Source organism: Cryptomeria japonica, chromosome 5 (genome assembly GCF_030272615.1).
Source record: "Cryptomeria japonica chromosome 5, Sugi_1.0, whole genome shotgun sequence".
Classification (NCBI taxonomy): domain Eukaryota; kingdom Viridiplantae; phylum Streptophyta; class Pinopsida; order Cupressales; family Cupressaceae; genus Cryptomeria; species Cryptomeria japonica.
In genome coordinates, this window is record NC_081409.1 from 436,509,353 (window position 1) to 436,534,623 (window position 25,271).

General features: G+C 37.5%; 2 protein-coding genes across 3 annotated transcripts in view; one reads left to right on the plus strand and one right to left on the minus strand.

Annotated features, from left to right (window-relative positions):
* Window positions 1-3,235: 3,235 nt before the first annotated feature.
* LOC131060572 (F-box/kelch-repeat protein At1g51550-like) overlaps window positions 3,236-25,271 on the minus strand; it is a 63,496-nt gene continuing 41,460 nt past the window's right edge. For both annotated transcript variants that reach the window (XM_057993870.1, XM_057993850.1), the window contains one exon: window positions 3,236-3,426. In XM_057993870.1, coding sequence (XP_057849853.1) covers window positions 3,251-3,426 — 176 coding nt within the window. In that variant the 3' untranslated portion in view covers window positions 3,236-3,250. The remainder of the gene's footprint in view (window positions 3,427-25,271) is intronic.
* LOC131060583 (uncharacterized) lies at window positions 22,167-23,882 on the plus strand. Its single transcript, XM_057993875.2, has 5 exons — window positions 22,167-22,353; window positions 22,460-22,692; window positions 22,793-22,945; window positions 23,052-23,452; window positions 23,561-23,882. The coding sequence occupies exons 1-4, from the start codon at window positions 22,265-22,267 to the stop codon at window positions 23,087-23,089; spliced, it is 513 nt and encodes a 170-aa protein (XP_057849858.2). The 5' UTR covers window positions 22,167-22,264; the 3' UTR covers window positions 23,090-23,452; window positions 23,561-23,882.

A 25,271-nucleotide genomic window follows, 5' to 3' on the forward strand; every position in this document is an offset into this window, starting at 1 on the left:
ACAAACCGAGAGGGCTCTACCACTGATTTTATCAGTTGAGAGAGGTTGTTAACTTAAGGTTGGCTCATATTACCGGCATACTTCAGAAGGCACAACACTTATTTCAGAACATCCAAATACCCACTACGGTTTCGAAAGTAGAACAAAAATTGTTGCAACTTCATGTCCACATCCACTAGCTACAGTTGGCAAAAAATTAGTGGGAAAACAATTTTGAAAGCTCCAAGAAATATATAAGTATATCCTTTCAGCACAACCATGTTGACTTGAGGACAACTCAAGGTTTAGAAGGGGCGATGATGTTGGCAAGGATAAAGCAGCCAAACAGACGTATGGAAAACATGTCGCATCTTACCGCATCAAACCTACAGAGCTTATGGATTGGAACAAAGCATGTAGACTAGGGGTACCAAGTATGGGCCACATCCCATCTTGTAAACACAAATATATTGTAAGATATAATCACCACAAGTAAGCAGATAGTAAAGCCATATAATAGATGTATAAGGAAAGATAGAATATACAAAAGGAAGATATATATGAATGTATGAGGGAATATAAGGGTTTATATGATATATTGAGTGAATACAATTAATACAATTACTTTTGGGTCTCAATCTAATGTGTTATGTATGCTCCTAATCTTCAGTTAAATAAGTTATCTTCTATTTGGATCTAATTCCCTGCTTCCTTAATAGGACTGAGTCTGGGGTATAAGTCTACAACATCAAAAAGTCATTAGAGTTTAGAACTCCAGTCTGTGTCCCCAAATTTCTTGCTAACACTCTCCAAGCTTCAGATGCTTGATATTTTGTTTGAGACTTTCCCACAATGTTGCAGCTACAATGGCATTTCTAACCTCTAGCACTAGTGCATCGACACCAAATAATTTTAGAAGCATTAAAGCTTCCTTGTGCCTATCGTTGTAGTCCTCCAGATGATCCTCAAATCATGCCTCAATTTGACCAAGATCATAAAACTCACAAATCGTGAGTATTTTGCGGCTCCATAGACTATAATTCTTGCCAATCAACTTTTGAGAGTAAGGCAAAAGCAATGTTTGGATCAGTGTAACGAGACTCGCCCAGACTCACCAAAACTTGGCAAGTTCAAGGCAAGCCAGTTTGAACAAGTTTGGGGATCCAGACTAAAACTCAGCCGAGTCTTTCCCAAACTCACCGAACCTAGGTGAGCCTAGGCTTAAGACTTGGACATTTTAATTATAAAAAAAAACTCGCGAAATTTCAATGCTTTTTTGGTTTACGAAATGCGCATCTAGGATTTTTAAAAAGTATGAAAATGGTGTGTGCCATGAAGGTTTGTGTGGTTTTCATTTGGGCTTGGTGGCAAGGGTATGCCCATCAACCCCACCATATATCACGACAGGGAATGCGCCAAGGGTGCTGCCCCCAAACCCACACAAGGCGCACTACCCGTTGACCTCGTTGGGTGCACTGCCCCCAAACCCTCGTGAGGCATGCTACCCTCAACTTCATTTTGGTGTTGCCCCCAAACCCCCATCAAACTATAAGTCTAAGCAAATAATAGGCCAATGATTTATAATGATCATTAAAATCTACATGATAAATATCCCTTGTTGCATAATCTCTACATATTCACAGTCAAAGCCACAATCAAGGATTATCTTGTTTCATATGTTGGACAACTTGTTTAGTATACAAGGACCGCCATAGGCAAAGTTGGCATGCTACAATCCTTGTATTGTTGAATACAAGTTAAGTCATAGTTGGCATGAAATGCCATTTTCATAAAGCAAAATGCATCAATCATGCCTTGCATATACAACTGACGAAGAAATACAATCTATTAGCATCCTAGTTAAAGTCAAAATAGAACATAACCATTTATCTTTTTACTTGACCACTCCTCTTTGTTAATGAGCTTGTCAACAAAACACATAGTATTGAAGGTTTCAAAAAAATTACTAATAAACTCCTCACTTGAATATACACACTAGTCATTGAGACACAAGCAAATATCATGGCTACATCATCATCCATGGCCCATCTTAAAAGCCAATGCATGACTTGTTGTGATGTTGGGATGAGAAATGCAACCTCCTTTGATCTTGTCTTATAATTTAGTTTTAATATATGTTTTGATGCCATGGATTTCATATTCTATGAGTTTTGTATTCATTTTGACAATATTTATATATCTAAGTGTGTTATTTCCTTCAGCTACAATTTGCCTCTATACTTACGTGATTGATGTGTACTTGTATATGTGATCAAATTAGCTTCTAGTTGAAGATGTTATTATGTCTTTAAGTTTTATTTAATAAAGGGTGCATGAAACAAGTTTTAAATCCTTAAAAATCTCTAAATTTATTGAGTTTTTCAATTTGCCGAGTTTTTGTGCCAAGTCTGAGTCCAAGTCCAAAATCAGCTTGTCGAGTCTAAGGCAAGTCCGAGTCTTGCAACTATGGTTTGGATTCCTACCATGGCAACACACTCACTAGACTCAGGATGGACAAAAAATATTAAATCAAGAGATCCATCAAAGCTGGAACAAAACCACTTTACAAGGATGTTTTAGACCCCACTAGACACAAAGTAGCAAGTTTTCACAATAAAATCCATCACAGTTTGCAAGATATAAAATCAATAATATTTTTTCAGGCAATTTATGAAAACAATTAAATAAGAGTTTCAATATTTTTCATCTCTGCGTGCTCTCTAGCTTTCATCTTGATGATGGATCACAAAGTGTGATCTGAAACATTGATGCAAAAATTTACACACAATCGAATCTGGAAACAGCTGATTGAGAATTAAATAAGAGTTTCGACAATTCTAGAGCAAAACAAATTTACTAGGAACCTTACATGATTATAACCCACAATGTGGCCAAATTTAGGCAAAAATATTCTATGGCTCACATGTTACAGAACGCACAATTTACAAAGTTAATAAGTTTATAAACTTGAAATATATTAAGTAAAATAAATATTAAAACACATTATACTCATGCCTTGATTTTAATAACTTAAAAAACTATAGGTGAAAATAATGTAAAGTTTGACCACCCTCCACGTCACACCTCCTCTACACTGCCTGTTCTCTCCTGTTGAAACTCAACACCTCCCTGCTGCAGCAATCTTTATGACAATAAAATATATGAAGGCAATATATTAAAATATATGCAAAAGAATCCTTACACCTCACAAATACTTCAACACCTCCTCGTGTCTTTGAGCTACTCCACAATTGCTTGGTATTTTTTTAAGTTAAAGTTTCCTACACAACGGCACAACAATCTTGTACGCCAATATTGATATGGCAGCAAATTGGAATGATGCACCAAATTTGTAAACCCAGAAAACTTTCACACCTCCAACTAGGCTGAATGTGTATGGGTGTACTTTGAATGTACTGCTTGAATCTAATACAGAACCTTCCTTGCCTGCTAGCAAAACAGCAAATTTAAACACCCTCTCATTTGCACAGCTACAGCCATTCATAATAAACACTCTTCTAATAGACTTAGCTATTGAGGAGACTCTAATACCATATTATCATATATTCTTGAGCTGATAAGTATTACATTGTAGAATGGCTTATTATATATGCCAAAGAATGAAGCAACCAATTCTATTAGGAACAAACTCCCAACAACCTACACCCTATGTGAAACAAATTACAACAATGTGGTAATAATAACACAATAATAACAAAGATAAAACTGATCCTATAATTCTCGGATATATTCTACAATGATAACATTAATTTATATTAATCTAATAATCAAAATAATAAACAATTTGTTTCAAATCTGCACAATGATTTTGATTCATAGATGAATGGTGTTTTTGTTTCCAGTTTCTTTTGTAGTCTACCTCCACCTATAACTCATCTGAAATTTTAGTAATTTGAGATATGTTGCTAATTTGACAATTCATCGAAATTTTTGCCCAAGATCAATACAACTGGATTTGGTCATACAATAAATATATATATAATGCCATTTCAAGTTCAGGTTCAGCAGTTCACTGATTTTTTTCCCAAGATTAGTACTAGGTTCAGCCATACAATACATGTATATGTATGTGTGTAATATATGTGTGTCTAACATACATATATATGTAGGTGTGTATTGTAACTATATAATACATACATATACATATACATGTATATATGTATGAATATACTGTTTATATGTATAATAATACAAACATATATACATGTGTAGATAAATACACATACATACGTATATGCACACATACTTATACATGATATACATATATAGATATAGAAATACATGCATGCATATATTTTGTATTATTATGTGTGTATATATGTATATCTATATATGTTTGTATGTGTAGTAATATAATGCATATATTTGTGTGTGTGTACACTGTATACAATACACACATAAATGTATGCATTATAATATATACATACATATATACAATACATACATGCATAGATGTATGTAATATGTATATACCTCTAATAAAAACTCGGCACTCACCACGACTCGCAAATAATTCTCAAAAACACACCGAGTCACGTGACTTGCAAATTGCACCTCTACTGAGTACTCTTTGGTACTCGCCTGTGTCTATGCAAAAAACACACCATGTTTCTTGAGGTGAATCATGTGTTCTGGAGTCGGTCCTGCCTAGCATGAAAAAGAAAAACCCACGCACCCACTTTGTTTTTCCATTCTAATTTGAATCATGTTTCTATGTTTTTCTCTCCTCTTGGCGAAGCACAATTGCAGTTGGCAAAGGGCATAAAAACAATTTCTTAAGGTATTTGAATTCAAATTGAAGAAATTTCGATGTTTTTCACAAAGGTATGTATCTTTTATTCTTTCTTTTTTTCAAATTTGACATGACGAATGTTGAAATCCAGGGGTGATGTTGCCCATTTTTTTTGTTTTTCCCCTCCATTTCTTAACCCTACCACATCCTTTTTCATTCCATTTTATCTTATAAAAATTTGCGATAACAACTTTTTTTAACCCTACTGATTTTTTTCCTTTTAAAATCAGCAATAGCAAGTTCAAGACAAAGTAGTGAAAAGATAGACAATGCATGGAAGCATGGAATACGGGGTGAACCCAAGAGCAAAGTCCATTGTAATTTTTGCAAGCCTCTTATTACAAGAGGAATCAATAGATTAAAATGCCACCTTCCCCAAATACCTAACTTGATGATGTGAGGGCATGTGATGCCATTTCCAAAAAGGTTGTGAGAGAAATGGATAATCTACTTGTCAATTTTGATATGAAACAAAGAAAAGAAAAAGCGAAAAGGAAGCAATGGTAGCAATGATGAATGGCAATCCACATTCATCTATACATTCATTTGTTGTCCCACATAATTGTCATCTACTTCCTCTCCTAGTGAGACTCCTAAGAGTTCTATTCATCTTCCTTCTTCACCCAGTTTCTTTATTCCATGCAAGGTTCTAGAAGCACAACCTTTCCTTGAACGTACCACTTGAAATAAAAATAAACACCATGAAGCTAGGATGGAAGCAACAAAATTGTGGTACTACAACAATTTTCCCTTCAGTATGGCAAATTGGAAGGGGTTGGTACATGCATTGATAGCTATTGGTAAGGAATTCGAGACTCCAATAGCTAAGGATTTGAGTGGGCCATTGCTAGAGGAAGCTATCAAAAATACATGGCTTGTGGTTGATGATCAAAAGAAAGTATGGTGAAGAAAGGGCTACAACATCTTATCAAATGGATGGACAAATGACCAAAATAGGACTCTCTTGAACTTTTTAGTGACTTCAAGAGGCACATTGGTCATTTTGCAATTCATAGATGCCTCACATGAAGTAAAAAAAGCTAAAAATTTGTGCAATCTATTGGACAAGGTGATCCAAGAAGTTGGGGTTGAGAATGTTGTAAAAATTGTCATGGACAACACAACAGTCTATGCATCCACAGGAGATTTATTATGGAGAGGCATCCCATTATTTCTTTAACTCCTTGTGTTGTACATTGTGACTAGACTTGTTATTGGAGAGGTATCCCACTATTTTCTTGGACTCATTAATAGTTATAGTGTTATTCAACAAATATTATTTATAATTTTGTTGCAATACAATTTATTGTTTAACTTCAAAACTTTGAAATTTCAATTTTTGGGCATTTGAGGGTCTTATGCCATATGTAAAGTTTGAATTATTACAGAATAATGATCACAATAGACTTTTGTGTTCTCTAAGCGCATTATTTTTTTTTATTGTGTAATTAAGTTTTTTTTTTGCCAATTTTTGTCAAGTTCATGCCAAGTCCAATTTTCAAACTACATGTATGTTTAATAATTATATACACACATTAACATATATATTTATTGTATATACTATATACTACATACTACATGTATGTATAATAATTAGTGGAAAGAGACATGCCAAAACTTGCGAGTACTCAACAAGTCACGAGACGAGGCAAGGCCAGCAAGTCTCTGGTGCTCAAACTCGGACTCTACCTAGTTTTTGCCAGACTTGCAGAGTCTTGGGACTCGCCAAGACTCTCGAAGAGTCCTGATGGAAAAACTCTACCGCATGGCTACGAAAGAAAGGTGAAAAAAAGGAAATTTCACTTGGTTTTTTTTCATTTATGTTTGCTCTACAACCCTAAAAGCATTGTCATTTCATTTTGTTGGCAAAATAGGAGGAGAAATGAGAGTTGTGAGGAAAAGTTAGAGTGCATTGTAGGGCAACCAGCAAGGAGGTAGAGCAAAAAACCATCATTCAGTCGCATTTGGGCAGTGTCATAGATCCCTTTGGTTCATCAAGAGGTGTCTACCAACGATTGGAAGGAGTTTTCATTTGATTTCAAGTTTGATTTTAGAGGTAAGCTTGATTTTTTTTAAGTTTTGTTTTTTTAAACCAAAAACTGCATTTTTCTTTACACTTTTCATTTCTTTTTTCTATTTTATTTTACTAGATCAAAGAAAGAACCCTTGATGTGTTTGATTTTTCTTTTGAGCATCAACAAACCCTACATTTTTTTGTATTGGTTTAATAATTTTAATTTATAAATCACAATTCGCAAATGTTAATTTTTTCTATTTTTATGTCATTGCAGCAGCATTGAGCTTTTCAAATCATCTTTTTCACGATGTCCGAAACCCCAGTTAGAAGGGACCCATGTTGGAAACATGCTGAACTTTTCCCTAGGCAAAACAAAGATGTGAGATGTTCTTTTTGCAAAACAATTTATCATGGAGGAGGCTATAATAGATTGAAATACCATCTTGCACACATACCCACCCATGATACTATACCATGCCCACACAAACCTCCTCAGGTTATTCATGAGGTGCAAGTGCAAATAGAAACATTTGAGATGCAAAAAGAAATGAAAAAGAGGCAAAGGGAGGAGTTGGCTTGCATTGGTAAAGAGTCTTCTTCTATGCCTCCATTTCATCCTAGTGCTAGTGCTAATATTTGTGGCAATGTTGGTGGCCTTGTTGGTGGCATTGTTGGTGTTGGTGCTAGTGCTAGTGCCATGTTAGCCCTGGGCCTCGAATTTGTAAAAATAGGGTGGATTCATTTTTTGTGCCACACACTACTCTTGGTTCCCAACCATTGCTTGAGAGCATGAGTTGGAACAAGGATGTACATGATGCAGCTAGATGTGCAATTGGAGACTTTTGGTACTATTGTATCATTCCATTCTTTACAGCCAAGTAACTTTGTTTTTAAAATTAATAGTTTGATTCTTTGTCTCTTGAATTTTTATATTCAGAGGTATGTTGAATTCAAATTTAAACTCTCCAATTTATAATACTTATTTTATTTTATTTATTTGTGACATGAGTTAGGTCTCCTTATTGGCAAATATGGTAGATGCCATAACTATTTGTGGGGTGGGGTTCAAAGCCCCTAGAGAAGCTAACTTACAAGGCCCAATTTTGACACAAAAGGTGGCTGATGTACAAGCCACAATAGAGGAGCAACGATTGATATGGGGGAAGTAGGGTTGCACCTTCATGACCGATGGTTGGAATGATAGAAGAAATAGGACACTGCTGAATTTTATTGTTTTTTCCTCAAGTGATTGTAGTTCCCTCAGTGAATTGATTTAATGATTAATATTTTTAATTTATGCTTTGTTGAATCATGGATCTTGTTTCTTTTTCAGGTGGCATTGTGTTCCTAAAATCAATTGATGCTTCAAGACATACAAAAAATGCCACATACCTTTGTGAGGCTTTAGGCGAAATCCTAGTTGAGGTGGGCAAGGAGAATATGGTGCAAGTGGTGACATATTATGTAGCAAAATATGTTGCTACAGGTAGACTATTGATGGAGAGGCACCCAACATTATTTTGGACTCCATTTGTTGCCCATTGCATTGACCTCATCTTACAGGATTTTAGCAAACTTCCATGGATCAAAACATGTGTGGATTCGGCCAAAAATATTAGTAAATTTGTAACAATCACACATGAGTCCTTAGCCTTATGAGGTGATACACAGAACAGAAGGAGTTGGCTCGTCCTGGCAAAACAAAATTTGCTACTAATTTCATCACATTAGAATCCTTGATTTGGTTAAAGGCAGCTTTGAGGTGTATGTTTGTTAATGAATGGTCTTCTTGTCATGTCACCCCACTTATAGCAGAAATAATTGATGTAAATTTTGCCATATAGTATGTTAAAATTATCATATTATATTCCATTGATATAAAAATGATATCATACTATAAATTTACATTTTATTGAATGATATTGTTATATTAACAATGTAAATTAATTTATTATATACTGAATAATGCTATTATATTAACAATGAACATTTTATTAAAATGATTTTATTAACATGGTGTAACAATATACATATTAATAATATACATTATACTATTTACATTAAAAATGCTTCAACTTGTTGACTGACTTCCGAAAGGGCCCGATACCCCTTCTTAAAGGGTGGTTTGAAAAGAGTGGGCCTCCACACCGATTCATTAAGGACACGTCAGATGAGAGGGTAGCGACCTTTCAAAGAGGGACACTACCAAAGGAAATAATCATGGCTTTCCACCATGAGGGTGGGTGGCATAAATACCCCCCTCCCGTGCCAATTTGGGGGATAAGGAACAAGGACTGGTCAAAATTTTCTGAGTTAAACATTAAATACATCAGCCAGTATGTTGTATATTAATCAAATGAATGACAATTAATATAATATAAGTAGGAAGGCAAATTAAATATAGTTATTCGAACAATACTGTTGGACATAAATATATATAAATATATATACATACCAATGAACAGCAAACTTCCTAAATGGTACATAATAATAAACTGGAAAATTTACAGTAAACTGGGTAATGACACATATTCAAATAATTTGGAATTTGATAGTAATGGATAGAAGTTTAGAACTGTATACTGGCAACTAACTAATGAATAATCAGAATATTGGTTAAGATATGAATATTGACAGTAATATTAATATTAATCTGTACAAGGGCACCCTATATGATAGGGGGAATTGTTGTACAAAGGCACCCTACATGACAGGGGGAACTGCTATACAAGGGCACCCTATATGAATATATGGAGTAGGGAGAACTGTTGTATTAAGGCACCCTACATGGTTATATTCGGTAGGGGGAACTGTTAAAGACACCCTACCAAATCTTGCACTACAATTCACTACCATAATTCATGATCTTATCTGTTAATGTTACAAGAACCCCTCTTTATGTTATAAATAGTTAATTCTATATATATAATTGCTCATATGATCATTCTTCAATGTAATTTGCTGTATCTTCTGACTTTATTTTTGTAGGTTCTTTGATAACAGCAGAGGCTAAGGTACCTTCCCTTAACCCCTATATTAAGAATTGAGATCCATAACTAGAGTATATTAAATTAATTTATTAAGGGACATTGCACTTCTTCATCCTATGCTACGACCATTTCAGGGGTTGATGTGGCAAATTGCATTTTTATGAGCCAAGCTTTTGAGTACCTTGTGCAGAGATCATGAAGGTAAATGAAAATCTAATTCTACATTATGTTTTATTTTTTATTTAGATTTTTCTTTTATTTGCTTATTTTTGTTCACACTTACTTATGTTAATGTTTCACAATAATTGCAATTCACTAGGCCTTTGGTAGTTCTCCTACGAGTTGCTGATGAGGAGAAGCCTGCAATGGGCTACATATATGAGGGCATGGATAGGGCCAAGGAGGCCATTAGATTCATTTATGTAGGAATTGAGAGTAAGTATCAATCCATTTGGGAGATCATTGATAGGATATGGTACGTCCAACTTCATAGGCCCCTACATGGAGCCGCTTAATTCCTCAATCCATCATACCAATACTGCCTTGATTTCAAGGCGGATCAAGAGGTTTTGAGTGGGCTCTACTCAGTGATAGAGCGGATGTCATCTAATCTTACCACATAGATAGTCCATGAATTAGAGACCTTTACTCATGCACAAGGAGAGCTCTTTTCTTGTCAAATGTGCAAAGAAAGTCAGATGACATTGCAGCCAGGTAAAACTATATTTAAGGGCACAATTTAAGTTTAAAAATGTAATTAAATTTTCCTCTATTGATTTTTTTCTTTTTCTCATCTCAAATAGATGGTGGGAATCGTTTGGTGCTAATGCACCAAATATTCAGAGGGTGGCGATTCGCATATTGAGCCAACCAAGAAGTGCTTCGGGTTGTGAGCACAATTGGAGCATGTTTGAGCGCAATAGACTATCCATGGAGAGGTTGAATGATCTAGTCTATGTTCATTACAACCTTCGCCTTAGATACAAACAAGTTTTGGGACATGACTCCCACCCCCATCACGCTAGAGGAGGTTAATCCAAAATCTGAGTGGATCACTAAGGCTAAGAATCCTATCTTTAGTGATGAGGACCTTGATTGGGTTGACCAAGTAAATAGAGAGGATAAAGCTATAGCCATGGCAAAGGAGGATAGAGCAAGCGCAAACATAGATAATGTTGGTATGGGTGGCACAGAGTCACAGGCAAAGATTATGGCTGCTTCATCATCCAGGACCTACCTTAGACGCCTTCGTAGGAAGGATACAAGCTCCTCTAAGCCCATAGACTTCTAATTATTGTTTTGATATTTGTTTGGAACTTTTCAAGTCGAGGATTTCATATTCCATGAGTTTTATATTATTTTATATATTTATATATCTAATTGTGTTATTTCCTTCAGCTACAATTTGCATTTATACTTGTGTGATCGATGTATACTTGTCTACGTGATCAAATTAGCTTCTATTTGATGATGTTATTGTGTCTTTAAAGTTTATTTAATGAAGGGTGCATATAACAAGTTTTAAATCCTTAAAAATCTCTAAATTTCTTGGGTTTTTCACTTTGTTGAGTTTTTGTCATTTTTTTTGTCGAGTCCAAGTCCAAGCCCGAAACATGCTTGTTGAGTCCAAGACGAGTCCAAGTCTCATTTCATTGATAATAATACATGCATATATGTATGTGTATGTATATATATGTATTTTGTGTGTATGACAATACATACATACATACATATGTATATGTATATGTATATGTATATGTATACACACACACACATACATATGTGTGTGAATATACACACACACACACACATCATATTTGTGTGTGTATACATATTGTGCATATAGAGAGAGAGAAAAATCCTATGAACGATGCATAGGGAAATGGCATCCTAGGGTGACGCCACTTATTTCAAATTTTCAGGTGGGAGAAGAAAATTGGGCAGCCATGGCCATCCTCATTCCACATCTATAATGTTGCGTGCTTTGCCAAGGAGGAGCTCAGTTTTAGCCAAATTTTTCGCTTTCAAAATAAGGTATCCAAAGCTTCAAGGGTGAATAAGATGTCTCTAGGTGGGTTTACAACAAGAAAAAAAAGGTTTTGCAGCATATAAATATTTGTGGGGTCTCGAATGAAAGCCCATACCAGAATTATCATGGTTGGTGTGTGTTGTGACGTATTCATACATCGCCCCATTGCAAATGGGGACCCCCTCCTTCTTTGCTTTCTAGGTTAGTCTTCCTGGCTTAGTTGTTTAGGCTTTGTGCTATTGATCTTTGCATTGGAGAATTTATGGAGAGCTCTTTGGGATAAGATGGTTTCTTTGGGCTAAAGTGAGTAAAATGAGTAGCACAAGACGGGTGAATTTGGATTTCCTTTTTTGAAAGCCTCCCCTTGGTTAGGCCTGGGACTCGTTTCTGGGGTTGAGTCTTGATTGGGTTTGAGGAATATCAACTTGAATTCACTTTTGAAAGCGAATTGAGACACATTTAGACTTGGAAATTTGGAGAGAAAGTCAAGAATTTGAGCTTAAACCTCAAATTCGCTCCTGACCCTTCCAAAGGGACAGGAGCGAATTTCCTTAGACTCTTCTCTCGCCCCCCAGTTTGGATCATGAACCTTCTTCCCATGGTTTGAGTGAGAATGCTAAGGCCTTGTGAATGAGTTGAAACAAGTTTGAATATCAAAACTGTTAGTTTCCGTGATCAGATTAACAGTAATGAGCAAGAAATAATAATGCACAGTCACAAGAATCAAAGCACACAAATAGAAAGGGCACACAACACAAGTCTACCCTGGGAAAACCTCCCCCTTGGAGGAAAAACCCTACAACAACAGATCCTCAGATCTGATTATTCATTATGAATAAAATTGCAGTCTTACAACACTTATCTCAGGCTGAATACATGTGCAGATATCTTCAGCTTCAAATAACCTTTTTGTAATCAGCATAACCGTGCCTTCTTCAGCATGAACAATAGACTTAAGTTCGCATCAATCAGAGCACAGTCGCATCCATAGATCAGGTATCTTCACACCAAAGGAGAGCAAATATATTTCGCACTGTTATTGCAGATCTGATTCGCATATATAAATAATTGTATCAAGATACATTCTATGTAGCTTTTATATATGAGGATTGGTGCCTTATTGGGTCGGCCCAATAAGACACTTTTAGGCGCTAAAGTCTTTGTACTTTAACCACATTATATGTGCAAGATAGGGTCGGCCCTATATCTCACTCCACGATTTATTTGGTTCAGCCCTATCCTGGGCGCTAAGGTAGATGCTACAATCTCACACGTTTGACCTTGCTTGGCCTGTGGAAGAAAAAGGGCCCAGCCCTATCCTAATTTGTGCACATAGATAGGGCCCAGCCCTATGTGCTCTTTTACATAAATACATTAGATGGAGATAGGGCCTAGCCCTATTTACACGCCTCCTTAATGAAGAAGGGCCCAACCCTATAAGGATTCGAATGATGCCTTAAGGCAATCCGAATCCTTTTTATTTTCCTATCCTAGTTACACACAAAAAAAACAACACTCCCTCTTAACTAGGGAGGAAAATAAATACATAGCCAAATTCTCATGGACAAACCCCATGGCATGAACATTTACAAGGTTTAGGATTAGGGCCCAACCCTAATAGTACAATCAATATACAATTTGTGATTTGATCATGCAATTACATTACAATGAACCTTTACATGATCTTCTCTTGCAATGCTTGCAGAGGATGAAGCCAACGCTTCATTACTTTACACTTTCCTGGGGACCTGCATGTAACACCATGATCTTTCATCATGCATATCCACAGAGGATGACAGAGACCTTTCCATATGCACACCTGCAATAATTAATACTCAAAGATATATATAACCATATAACATAAATCATGCACAACCGCAGAGGATACATAAGCTTCTTCACTGAGAAGAACAACCTGTCACCTTGCACACCGCAGAGGGTGAACTCACCTTGCACTCCGTAGAGGGTGGAAAGAACTGTCACCTTGCACTCCGCAGAGAGTGGACTCACCTTGCACTCCGAAGAGGGTGAGAGAGAACTGCCACCTTGCACTCCGCAGAGGGTGGATGATACACCCAGTGTATCATGGTTAGTATCATCATAAATAAACATTTTGCAATAGACAAGGAATATACATTAGATATATATTATCAATTCCTCTATTAAACCATAATGATTAGAACCCAAGAATGAAATGAGATATTAAAAGATATCAAGACTCCCTCTAAAACCCTATCTAAATAAAGAATTCACAGACCTGATGATTCATTCTTACTTACGAAGTGGACCCATAGCATCTTAAAAGAGAGAGATGAAAGGTAGACTTTCATAATTAGTTCGATGACAAGATCTGATTGAGGTAGGGCTTCTCAGGTCATACATGAATGCGTTCTTCAGAGAGACATAATCTGAAAACATTATCTTCAAGAGTAGACATTAGGTTACCTTAGAGACATGATATAGTAAAACAAAACACCAACCCTTACAAACCCTCAAAACACAAATTCAGACATATAGATAGAAGACATTTACCTATACTCGGATCCTAATACACATCCATATATATACACTATCACTATTCAGCCATGAACACATTGAATATATAAGTGATAGCAGGTATATGATAGCAGAAATATATAAGGATGACAGCAAGTATCAAAATAAGGTAAGTTTTAAGGTAGCTTCAAATCATGTACAACTTCACTTACCTATCTCCCTTGAAATAAATTGAGATTCATCACCTTTGAAGGTTCTAAGATACTAAGAGGATGAGGAATCCATTGATGCAGATGAAGGACCTTGACTATGCATGTAATCATCTGAAAACCCTAGCTGTCACACAGAAGTCCAGGCTGTAAATCTGATCACTACACATGCAAACCTAGGCTCTGATACCATGTTAGTTTCCGTGATCAGATTAACAGTAATGAGCAAGAAATAATAATGCACAGTCACAAGAATCAAAGCACACAAATAGAAAGGGCACACAACACAAGTCTACCCTGGGAAAACCTCCCCCTTGGAGGAAAAACCCAGCAACAACAGATCCTCAGATCTGATTATTCATTATGAATAAAATTGCAGTCTTACAACACTTATCTCAGGTTGAATACATGTGCAGATATCTTCAGCTTCAAATGACCTTTTTGTAATCAGCATAACCGTGCCTTCTTCAGCATGAACAATAGACTTAAGTTCGCATCAATCAAAGCACAGTCGCATCCATAGATCAGGTATCTTCACACCAAAGGAGAGCAAATATATTTCGCACTGTTATTGTAGATCTGATTCGCATATATAAATAATTGTATCAAGATACATTCTATGTAGCTTTTATATATGAGGATTGGTGCCTTATTGGGTCGGCCCAATAAGACACTTTTTGGCGCTAAAGTCTTTGTACTTTTCCCACGTTATATGTGCAAGATAGGGTCGGCCCTATATCTCACTCCACGATTTATTTAGGTTCAGCCCTATCCTGGGCGCTAAGGTAGATGCTACAATCTCACACGTTTGACCTTGCTTGGCCTATGGAAGAAAAAGGGCCCAGCCCTATCCTAATTTGTGCACATAGATAGGGCCCAGCCCTATGTGCTCTTTTACATAAATACATTAGATGGAGATAGGGCCTAGCCCTATTTACACGCCTCCTTAATGAAGAAGGGCCCAACCCTATAAGGATTCGGATGATGCCTTAAGGCAATCCGAATCCTTTTTATTTTCCTATCCTAGTTACACACAAAAAAAACAACAAAAACATGAAGAATTTAAGCTCAAGAAGCAAAATTCGTTCCTGACCCTTCCAAAGGGACAGGAGCGAACTTCTAAAGGACCTTGTACCTCCCTAAGGTACACAAGCGAACTTGTCAATAGTTGCTCTTGACTCCAAAATTTAAGCAAGGAAACCCTTAGGACGCCTTCTAAACATGGTTTACAGAGAAAGGTGAGTGTTTTGATCAATGTCTAAGCTTTATGCCTCAATTTTGCTCCTGACCCTTCCAAAGGGACAAGAGCGAATCTCCTTAGATCTCCCTTCTTGCACCTAGTTTGGACCACAAACCTTGCTCCCATGGCGTCTTTGAAGAAGTTAAATGCACTTGGAACATAAAGAAATGGAGAATCTGGGCAAAAACACCAAATTCGCTCCTAACCCTTCCAAAGGGACAGGAGCGAATTTTCTTAAAACACCTATTTGCTCCTTGCTTGGGTCAAACTCTTTGTTCCTATGGTGTGATTGAGGGAAGATTAATGACAAAGTGATTTGAGACCTAGATGAATGCCCTTGGACCTTGAAGGAGTTAGGAATTTGACCAAGATTGCCAAATTCGCTCCTGTCCTTCCAAAGGGTCCAGAGCAAATTCCTCTTGAGGCTTGTACCTTGCCCAAGGTCCAGAGCGAAATCCTTCTTTTAGGCCTTTTTGGGGGTCGAATAAATGATATCTTCAGGGGAGAGGGATTGAAAGGTGAAGATCAATGCAAATTGAAGTAAGATGAGTGTAAATTGAGCCTAAATAAGCAAATTCGCCCCTGACCCTTCCAAAGGGTCCAAAGCGAAATTCCTAGGAGGTCTTGTACCTTGCCTAAGCCCTTGAGCGAAACCTATTCTTAAGCATTTTTGAAGGCAAATGATTTGATCTTGGTAAGGTAAGAGTGAGAGATGAAGTTCTATGAAGGAAGAATTGAGCAAAATGTCAAATTCGCTCCTGACCCTTCCAAAGGGTCCAGAGCGAATTTTCATTATAGAGCTTGTGCTTCCAAAGGTTCCAGAGCGAATTTTCATTATAGGGCCTGTCCTTCCAAAGGATCCAGAGCGAATTTTCATTATAGGGCTTGTCCTTCCAAAGGGTTTAGAGCGAATTTTCATTATAGGGTATGTCCTTCCAAAGGGTCTAAAGCAAATTTCCATTATAGGTCATGTCCTTCCAAAGGATCCAAAGCGAATTTTCATTATAGGTCATGTCCTTCCAAAGGGTCCGGAGCGAAATTGATCCTAGTGCCTTCTTGTTGATGGTCTGAAGTGAGAAATACCATGTTAGGATGAATATATCATATGTGCTTGATACCATCTTTTGTTTGTTTTGTAGATCTACAAGACCAAGTTGGAAGAAGATCAAGCAAGGACAAGGACGACCTCTTCAAACCTCACCATCATCAAGGACACCTTAAGTGCAAGGAAGAAGACTAAAAGTGTTAAAGACTTCAAGTGTTCAAGGAATTGCAAGCAATGGAGCTAACCATCCTCAAGAACTTCATTCTATCACATGGAGAAATCACAAGATGACAGAGAAGAAGGAAAGACTTGACAGTGAAGAAGCCTCATCAAACGCAAGAGAATCAAGGAAAGGTACGTCATTCATCACGTACATCAAGGACAAAGGAGGATCAACCAAGGTCAGTGCAAGGGTACGTTGAAGAAGCAGATAGTTTCAGAAGAGTTAATCAAAGTTAGCTTCTCATTATCACCACATTGAGTATCAAAAGAGATACGACATTCCTTGACCAAGCAAATGCTAGACAAGGTGGCATCCTAGTCACTATTCCTCCAGTCAAAAGGGTCCACATTAGCGTGTCCAGATTCGATGAATCACGCTTATGTGTACGAAGGCACAAACTCTGATGTAGCTACCCCTGTTTCCTATTGGTTCTAATGGATTGAATGTAATTTTCTCATTGGCTAAAGGAGTTTGTTGTAACAAACCCTAATTAGGGTTTTCATCTTGTAATCCTAGACATTAATTGTAAATCAATTTGAGCCATTGAAATGTAAAGAGCTCTCTATACAAAGCTTTGGCTCTTCATTTGCAAAGGTTAATAGAGGTTAGAATAGCTAATAGTCAATAGTGAGTAGTCAGTAGAATAAGCAATTAGAGTAGAGTAGGAGGAGAAGGCAAGAGATTGTTGCCCAAAATTGTAAATAAACTTCATTTTTCATTGAAGTTAAGGTGAAATGTGTTGTTTCTTGCAATATGCATGGTTTCTTGTTGGATCTTCAAGTTTGATGGTAGATAATTAGATTGAATGGAGAAAATTGTTGAACGCACTCGTGTGGAATCCGCCTAATCCATACCACTAGCCTCTTACTGATTGTAAGTGCGCCTTGCTTGGTCAACTGGCATTAAAGAGCTTAATTTCAAATTGTTATACGTCCATTGTTCATGCATTAATTTGGATGGTGATCAGTATTTGATGGAAATGATTTGAACATATCTAAAACGTCCCTTAGAAGATTGCACTGAGCTGGTGTCAAATTGTTCAGCTGATGGTGAGACCTAACCCAGTAGGACTCCACCTAGTCGCTCATCTACCTTCTTACATTCTAGGTCTTAGATTAGATTCTCTAAACTCTACACTTTTTGTTATTTCTTTATTCTCCCTGGTGAGTAGATAGGACTTGAGTTCCAGCAAATCAAGCATTCAGGCATACAAACATAAGTCCCCTTGTGAATCCAGCAAAATCACATCACACCAACAGAGCTTATCCACACGTAGAGACCCTACATATAAGAACCTTGGAGTCTTCTCGAATGATTCTTAAGCAAATCTTCAGCATCCGAGAGATTTTGTTCAAGAGAGGATAAGATACTGTTGTGACCTTTTCACACATCGCCCCATTGCTAACGGGGACCCCCTCTTTGCCAGCTTTCTGCATTATTAGGTTAGGGTTTTGGCTTCTTAGTAGGCAATTTTGTGTTTCCCGTGCCCGAGTCTCAGAGTTTTGATCATGCCTAGTGTCATCTAGGGTTTTTGAAGTTATAGGATCAATTTGCAAACGTTGATATTTTGATGATCCTAAGTTTTGCCTAAGTGTTTGACCTTTCGAGCGTTAACGTGTTTTTAAACACGCGCATCAGTGATTTTAAAGTGCCAAGGTATTCACAGACTTTTGGAGTTGTTTTCTCGCTCCTAAGGTATTATTTAAGTTGATTTCGCACTTTATTCCAATAATTTCCTAGCGTTTCGCTCATATTTTTGGAAAATTAGCCTAAATCCAGTCAAATTTAAAGTTTCTAAGTGATTTTGAGTGGTTTAAATGATAAAATCCAAAGGGAAATCCTTATTCCAAGGGTTAAAGGGTCAAATTCCATGCTAGAGGTGCTTTTCCCCTCACATTCTAGACTACCCAACCCATTCCCCCACTCAAAATCCATACTACACATGGGTTTCCCCTGGAATCCACACTGGCTACTATCTTCCCCCACTGTTTATCCATACCCAAGTCGAATTTCCCCTGGAAGTGCTAAAATTTGGCTAAGTATCAGGATTTATCCAGACTGCCATCGATTTTCCACCAGGAGTGCGAACTGGAGTGCGGACTGGAGTGCGGATGATTCCATGCCTGGGTTGATTTTCCACCAGGATTTTGAGACAACTAAGTGCAGATTTTTGTCCGGATTTTCATCCAAACAAAGGTCGATTTTCCCCTAAGAGCATTTGTAAGGATTTTTGTTCGGATTTTCATCCAGACAGGGATCGATTTTCCACTGGGAATATTTTGAAGAGTTTTGAGTCCGGATTTTCATCCAAACTGAGGTCAAAATTCCACCAGGGAGGTTTTTTCCAAGTTAAGTGAGTTTGGAGTGTGGATTTTCCAATCCAGACTGCCATCGAATTTCCCCTGGGGGTGATTTTTTGCAAGTAGAGTGTATTTTTGTTTGGATTTTTGTCCAAGCTCATATCGATTTTCCCTTGGGAGGTTTTTTTTGTGCATTTTGATGAAGTTATGCATAGATTTTTGTCCAAGCTCATATCGATTTTCCCTTATGGGGAATTTTTGACGATTTTAATGATTTTTAAAGGGATTTTTCAATCCCAACCTATATTGATTTTCCCTTGCAGGCTTAATTTTGATTTTAATTGCAATATTTTAATAAATAAGCCCCATTTAATTGCTTTTAAATAATTATTAATGATTATTTAAAATTTAAAAGAAAAATTTAATAACTTGCAATAATCATTTAATAATTTGAACCTTCTAGAGGCAAGTTAGGTTTTCACCAAGCAAGTATTTATACAAGTGTTTTATCCCACATTGCTTGTGTGGTGAAAGTGTGAGGTGAAAGAAAGTATATGAGAGGAGACTTCGCATTATTTTATTATTATTTCTGCCAGGTGTCTCCATGAAAGCGATTTTTCTCCAAGTTGGGTGAATTTTTGGCAAGGCGTTTTTGTGAAGTGTGGGATTGAGGATTTATTTTTCCTCCATTTTTTCCAACTTGCTGATTTATTCCCCTTGGCTGCCATTAAAGACCAGTTTCAGAATTTCGATTTTGCTAAGTTTGGCGATTTTTTCAAACTTTAGCATTTTTTGGTGAAAATTGGCAATTTCATGTTTGGAGACTTATGCGATTTTTCCTCCACCATTTTGCTTGTTGTTCAGACCTTCATTGCTACAGATCCAAGCTGCCATTGACAAACAGTTTCAGATTTTTAGTTTGGCGCCATAGTTGGAAAATTTGGATTTTGCTTGGGAGGTGTTTGGTGCCATATTTTGGTGATTTTTATTCATGCTTGGTGGCTGCCATCATTTTCAGCTTGCTGATTCGCTTCAGATCTGAGGTTTGCTTCAGATTTTGACCTCCATTAATGGCTGCCATTAATTTTTAGACTTTAAGTTTTATTGCCCAGCCAATTCCAACTTAGGCATTTTGCATTTGGAGGCATTTTGTGGAGTTTTCTGTGCATTTTTTAGACCATTTTATCGATGTTGTAGGTCTGAAAACTCCATTGTTAGGCGGTTGTCTTCAGAAATTTTCATTTTCAGCCACCTAACCATTTTGGCGATTTTGCTTGGAGATGATTCCTTAGCCATTTTTCATCATTTTCAGAGATTTTTGACTAGTTTGCAAGGTGCTGGTAAGTCTGAAGTATTCAATTTTCAAACTTGTCCTCAGAAATTAAATTTTTACCAACCACACTTACATTCCTGAATATGATTATTTTCATCATTAGAACTGATTTTTATCAAGATTATCCTCCATTGTTGACCTCCATTGTTGACTGCGGAAGATGTCTTTAGACATTCATTGTGTGAAAACCAGAGAAACGGGACTCGCCCGAAATCGCCTAAACTCAGCGAGTCCAGGTCCGAGTCAGGCCAAACGAGTCCCAGGGGCTCGGACTCGGATTCGGCCGAGTCTGGAGGCTAAACTCGCCAGACTCGCCGAGTTGGCGATTTTGGCCCAAAATCGCCAAACTCGGTGAGTCCCGAGCCCTGGACTCGGCCGGCGTTGGCAGCAAATAAAAAGTCAAAAAAAAAATAGTTTGTAAAGTTTTTTTAAATCCGTTTTTTAATGTTAATTGTCTTCTAGCCCTAAAAGTGACTTTCATTTCATTCACTTGCAAAAAAAGGAAGAGTAAAGTGAATTGGGAAGAAAAACAAGGGTGCATAGAAGAAAAACCAGCAAGGAGGAAGCTCAAGTTTTCTTCAATTTTTCACATTGGAGCTACATTGTGTTTCGATTTGGTGCATCAAGAGTTGGATAGGAAGAGTTTGCAGCTCATTTCAAGCTTGTTGTAAGAGGTAAGATTGTTTTTTTTAACATTATTTTGTTTCTTATATGCAAAAATTCCATTTTCTATTCATTTATTTTGAAAGTTTTACATTTTCTTGTATGCAAGATCTTTTGTATGTTTGTAATTTGTATGTAGCATGTAGTATGTAGTTGTACTATGTAGGGTTGTATGTAGGGTTTGTAAATTTATTTTTTTTTAAATTGTAGGGTTTGACAAACCCTACAATTTTTTTTAAAAAAAATTTACAAACCCTACTTTAGTTTTTTTGAATGTATGTATTAATTTTATTTTGTATTTGTAATGTTTTATTGCAGCAAACTTCACTTTATTATTTGCCTCAACTTCAACTTTCACAAAACTATCCTAAAATGTCTACTTCGGCTTCTAGACCCCCCATGAGAAAGGACCCTGCTTGGAAATATCATGAGGATTTTCCAGGGCAAGGAAAGGGGCAAACAAAATGTATGTTTTGCAAAACAATATTCCATGGAGGTATATATAGGCTGAAATACCATATTGCTGGTGTGCGTGGACATGATGCCGAACCATGCCTAAAAGCAGTCTCTGAGGCCATACGTGATTGTTATGTAATAGTTGAGGAGATTGAAAGAAAAAAGAAACAAAAGGAGGATCGAGCGGCCATTGGGAGAGAGACAGTTTTAGGAAGAGGGACACAGTTAGGTTGTGTTGGAGGCCCTTCTTCCTTACCTCCATATCGTCCCACTCAGTTTGCTACTGCTGGTGCTTCCGTTTCTGCTTCTGCTTTTATAAGTGGCAGTGCCACTGCCACCGCCACTTCTCATGCTCCTACCACTAATAGTCATAGTGGGAATGTTACCATTGGACCTAGGATTCGTAAATCTAGGTTGGATTCCTTCTTTGTGCCTCGCACTACTCCTGGGTCCCAACCGTCGCTTGAGGGCATGGGTTGGAACAAGGAGGTCCATGATGCTGCTAAAATGGCAATTGGCAGGTTTTGGAGCTACAGCTGTATTCCATTCTTTGTAGCCAGGTGAATGTTTTACTTTTATGTTTGATAACTTTGATTGTTTTAATTTTTATACTTATCTCATTGAATTTTTATACTTAACTTATCTCATTGAGTTTCTTTGTGACAGGTCTCCTTATTGGCAACAAATGGTTGATGCCATTACCATATGCGGGGCGGGGTTCAAAGCCCCTAGTGAGAGTGATTTGAGGGGACCCATTTTGTCTCAAATGGTGGATGATGTGAAAAAGGATTTAGATGAACAACGCCACATATGGAGCACTAAAGGTTGCACCATCATGACTGATGGTTGGACGGATAGGAGAAATAGAACTCTCCTTAATTTTCTTGTTTCTTCCGCAGGTGATTGATTAATTTTAGTTTCATATAGTCTTTAATTTTTTATTTTTTATCTAATGGTTTATTGAATGATCATTGACCTAGCTTTATTTTTTTATTTCAGGGGGCACCGTTTTCATCAAGTCCATTGATGCCTCCGCCCATTGCAAGAATGCCACCTACCTATGTGAGCAGATAGAGGAGGTGATTGAAGATGTGGGTGAAGAGAACGTGGTACAGGTGGTGACCGACAATGCAGCAAATTATGTTGCTGCGGGTAAACTTTTGATTACAAACTAATTTTGTTTGCAAATTAATTACTATCTTGTAGTTTGTACCTCCATTAATTACAATTTACAATGCAACAAATTATGTTGCTGCAGGTAGACTATTGATGGAGAGGCACCCATCTATAGTTTAGACTCCATGTGCTGCTCATTGCATTGACCTCATGTTGGAGGATATTGGAAAAATCCCATGGGTCAAGAGATGTGTAGAAAGGGCAAGAAATGTCTGCAAATTTGTATATAATCATTCATGGGTGTTGGCTCTTATGAGACAATACACAGAGCAGAAGGAGTTGCATCGTCCAGGAATCACAAGATTTGCCACAAACTTCCTCACATTGCAGTCCATGCTTAGGTCTAAGCCTGCCTTGAGACGTATGATTGTTGGTGAGGAGTGGTCTTCCTCATCCTATGCTACCACCCCTGCAGGGATAGAGATGGCAGACTGCATTTTTGATGAGCAAGGCTTTTGGGTCTCTTGTGATGAGATAGTGAAGGTAAATTTTTTATAAATTCTACAATTTAGCTTCATGTTTTATAAGTTATTATATGTATTCTCTTATTTGCTCATTTTTCTAAATTACACAATATTTTCAATTTTGCAGTTTGTTAAGCCCTTGGTGGTTTTGTTGCGAGTTGCGGATGGAGATAAGCCCGCAATGGGCTATATATATGAGGGCATGGATAGGGCGAAGGAGGCCATCAAATTCGTCTATGGAGCAGATGAGAGCAAGTATGGTCCCATTTGGGAGATCATTGATAGGAGATGGCATCATCAGCTACATAGGCCCATCCATGCGGCAGCCTATTATCTGAATCCGACATTCCGTTTTATCCCTTCTTTCAAGGCTGATGCGGAGGTCCTTAATTGGCTATATGCAATCATGGAGAAGATGGGACCTGCCGGTACTTCTCAGATAGACCTTTTTCGAGAGCTACAAATGTTCTCAGATGCACAAGGGGAGACCTTCTCTCATCCTATCGCCAAACATGCTAGAACAACTATGATGCCAAGTAAAAATAAATTGTTAGGCTTAATTTTAGTTTTATTCAATACTATATTGTAACTTGTTAAATGAGTTCATGAGTGAGACTGATTTTATTTATTTTTCTCATTTCAAACTCAGATCATTGGTGGAACTTTTTTGGCCCAGAGACACCAAATGTTCAGAAGTTGGCCATTCGTATCTTGAGCCAACCATGCAGCGCATCAGGTTGTGAGCGCAATTGGAGTATGTTTGAGCACATACACTCCAAGAGGCGCAATAGATTATCTGTGGAGAAGATGAATGATCTCGTCTTTGTTCACTACAACCTCCGCCTGAGAATGAGAAAGAATGCAACAATTGACATGTCTCCTATCATTCTAGATGAGGTTGATCTTGAAGCAGAGTGGGCCAATGAGAATCAGACAGCTCCTGGGACTCCTACAGCTGTATTTAGTGATGATGACATTGATTGGATCGACCAGGTAGATATAGAGGCTGAGGCTATAGCCATGGCAGAGGAGGAGCAGAGAACACGAGCAGAGACAGGAAATACTGAGACTCGGAGTGACACAGCTGTTCCTGATGTTGGTGAGCATGACACAGTCGTTCCTGATGTTGGTGAGCATGGCATGGTATCACGGGGAGCAACTATGGCTGCTGAATCATCCAGGACCTACTTTAAACGCCTTCGCAGGGGGCCAGGGCGAGAGGGTGCACGGCCATCTCAGCCATAGGCTTGTACACTTGTAGTTGTATTTAGTTTTACTATTTACCTTTGGTATTTGTATGAAACATTTGATGATGATCATTTTTATTCCATGAGTTTTGTAATATTGTATACATTTGACAATATTTATGTATCTATGTTTCTTATTTTCTTCAGCTACAATTTGCGTTTATGCTTATGTGATTGATGTATACTTGTGTATGTAATCAAATGAGCCGAGTTTAATGATGTTTTTGTGTCTTTAAGGTGTATTCAATAAAGGGTGTCTGAAACAAGTTTTAAATCTTTAAAAATCTCTAAATTTCTTGAGTTTTTCACTTTCCCGAGTCCAGCCGAGTCTGGAGCCGAGTCTGACGCCGAGTCCCGAGCCCGAGTCCGAGTCGGCCTTGCCGAGTCCGAGCCGAGTCCGAGTCCCGTTTCTTTGGTGAAAACACAAACCTTTCACACCTTTCCTTAGTCATCATTTATCCGGTATACTCCTCTGCATTTTAACTTGCATAATTTCTAAGCATAAGGAGGTATTAATGAAATGGAAGGCTTCCATGCCTTAGTGTTGTCACACTTTGAACTAAATTGCTAAAATTTACCAACTGTATGGAT

Bases quoted from the DNA above. Each gene is read 5' to 3' on its own strand.
- LOC131060583 (XM_057993875.2), top strand. From the start codon at position 22,265: ATGGGTTGGAACAAGGAGGTCCATGATGCTGCTAAAATGGCAATTGGC. The intron at 22,693-22,792 runs GTGATTGATTAA...TTTTTATTTCAG, and splicing joins TTTTCTTGTTTCTTCCGCAG to GGGGCACCGTTTTCATCAAG. The intron at 22,946-23,051 runs GTAAACTTTTGA...ATGTTGCTGCAG, and splicing joins AGCAAATTATGTTGCTGCGG to GTAGACTATTGATGGAGAGG.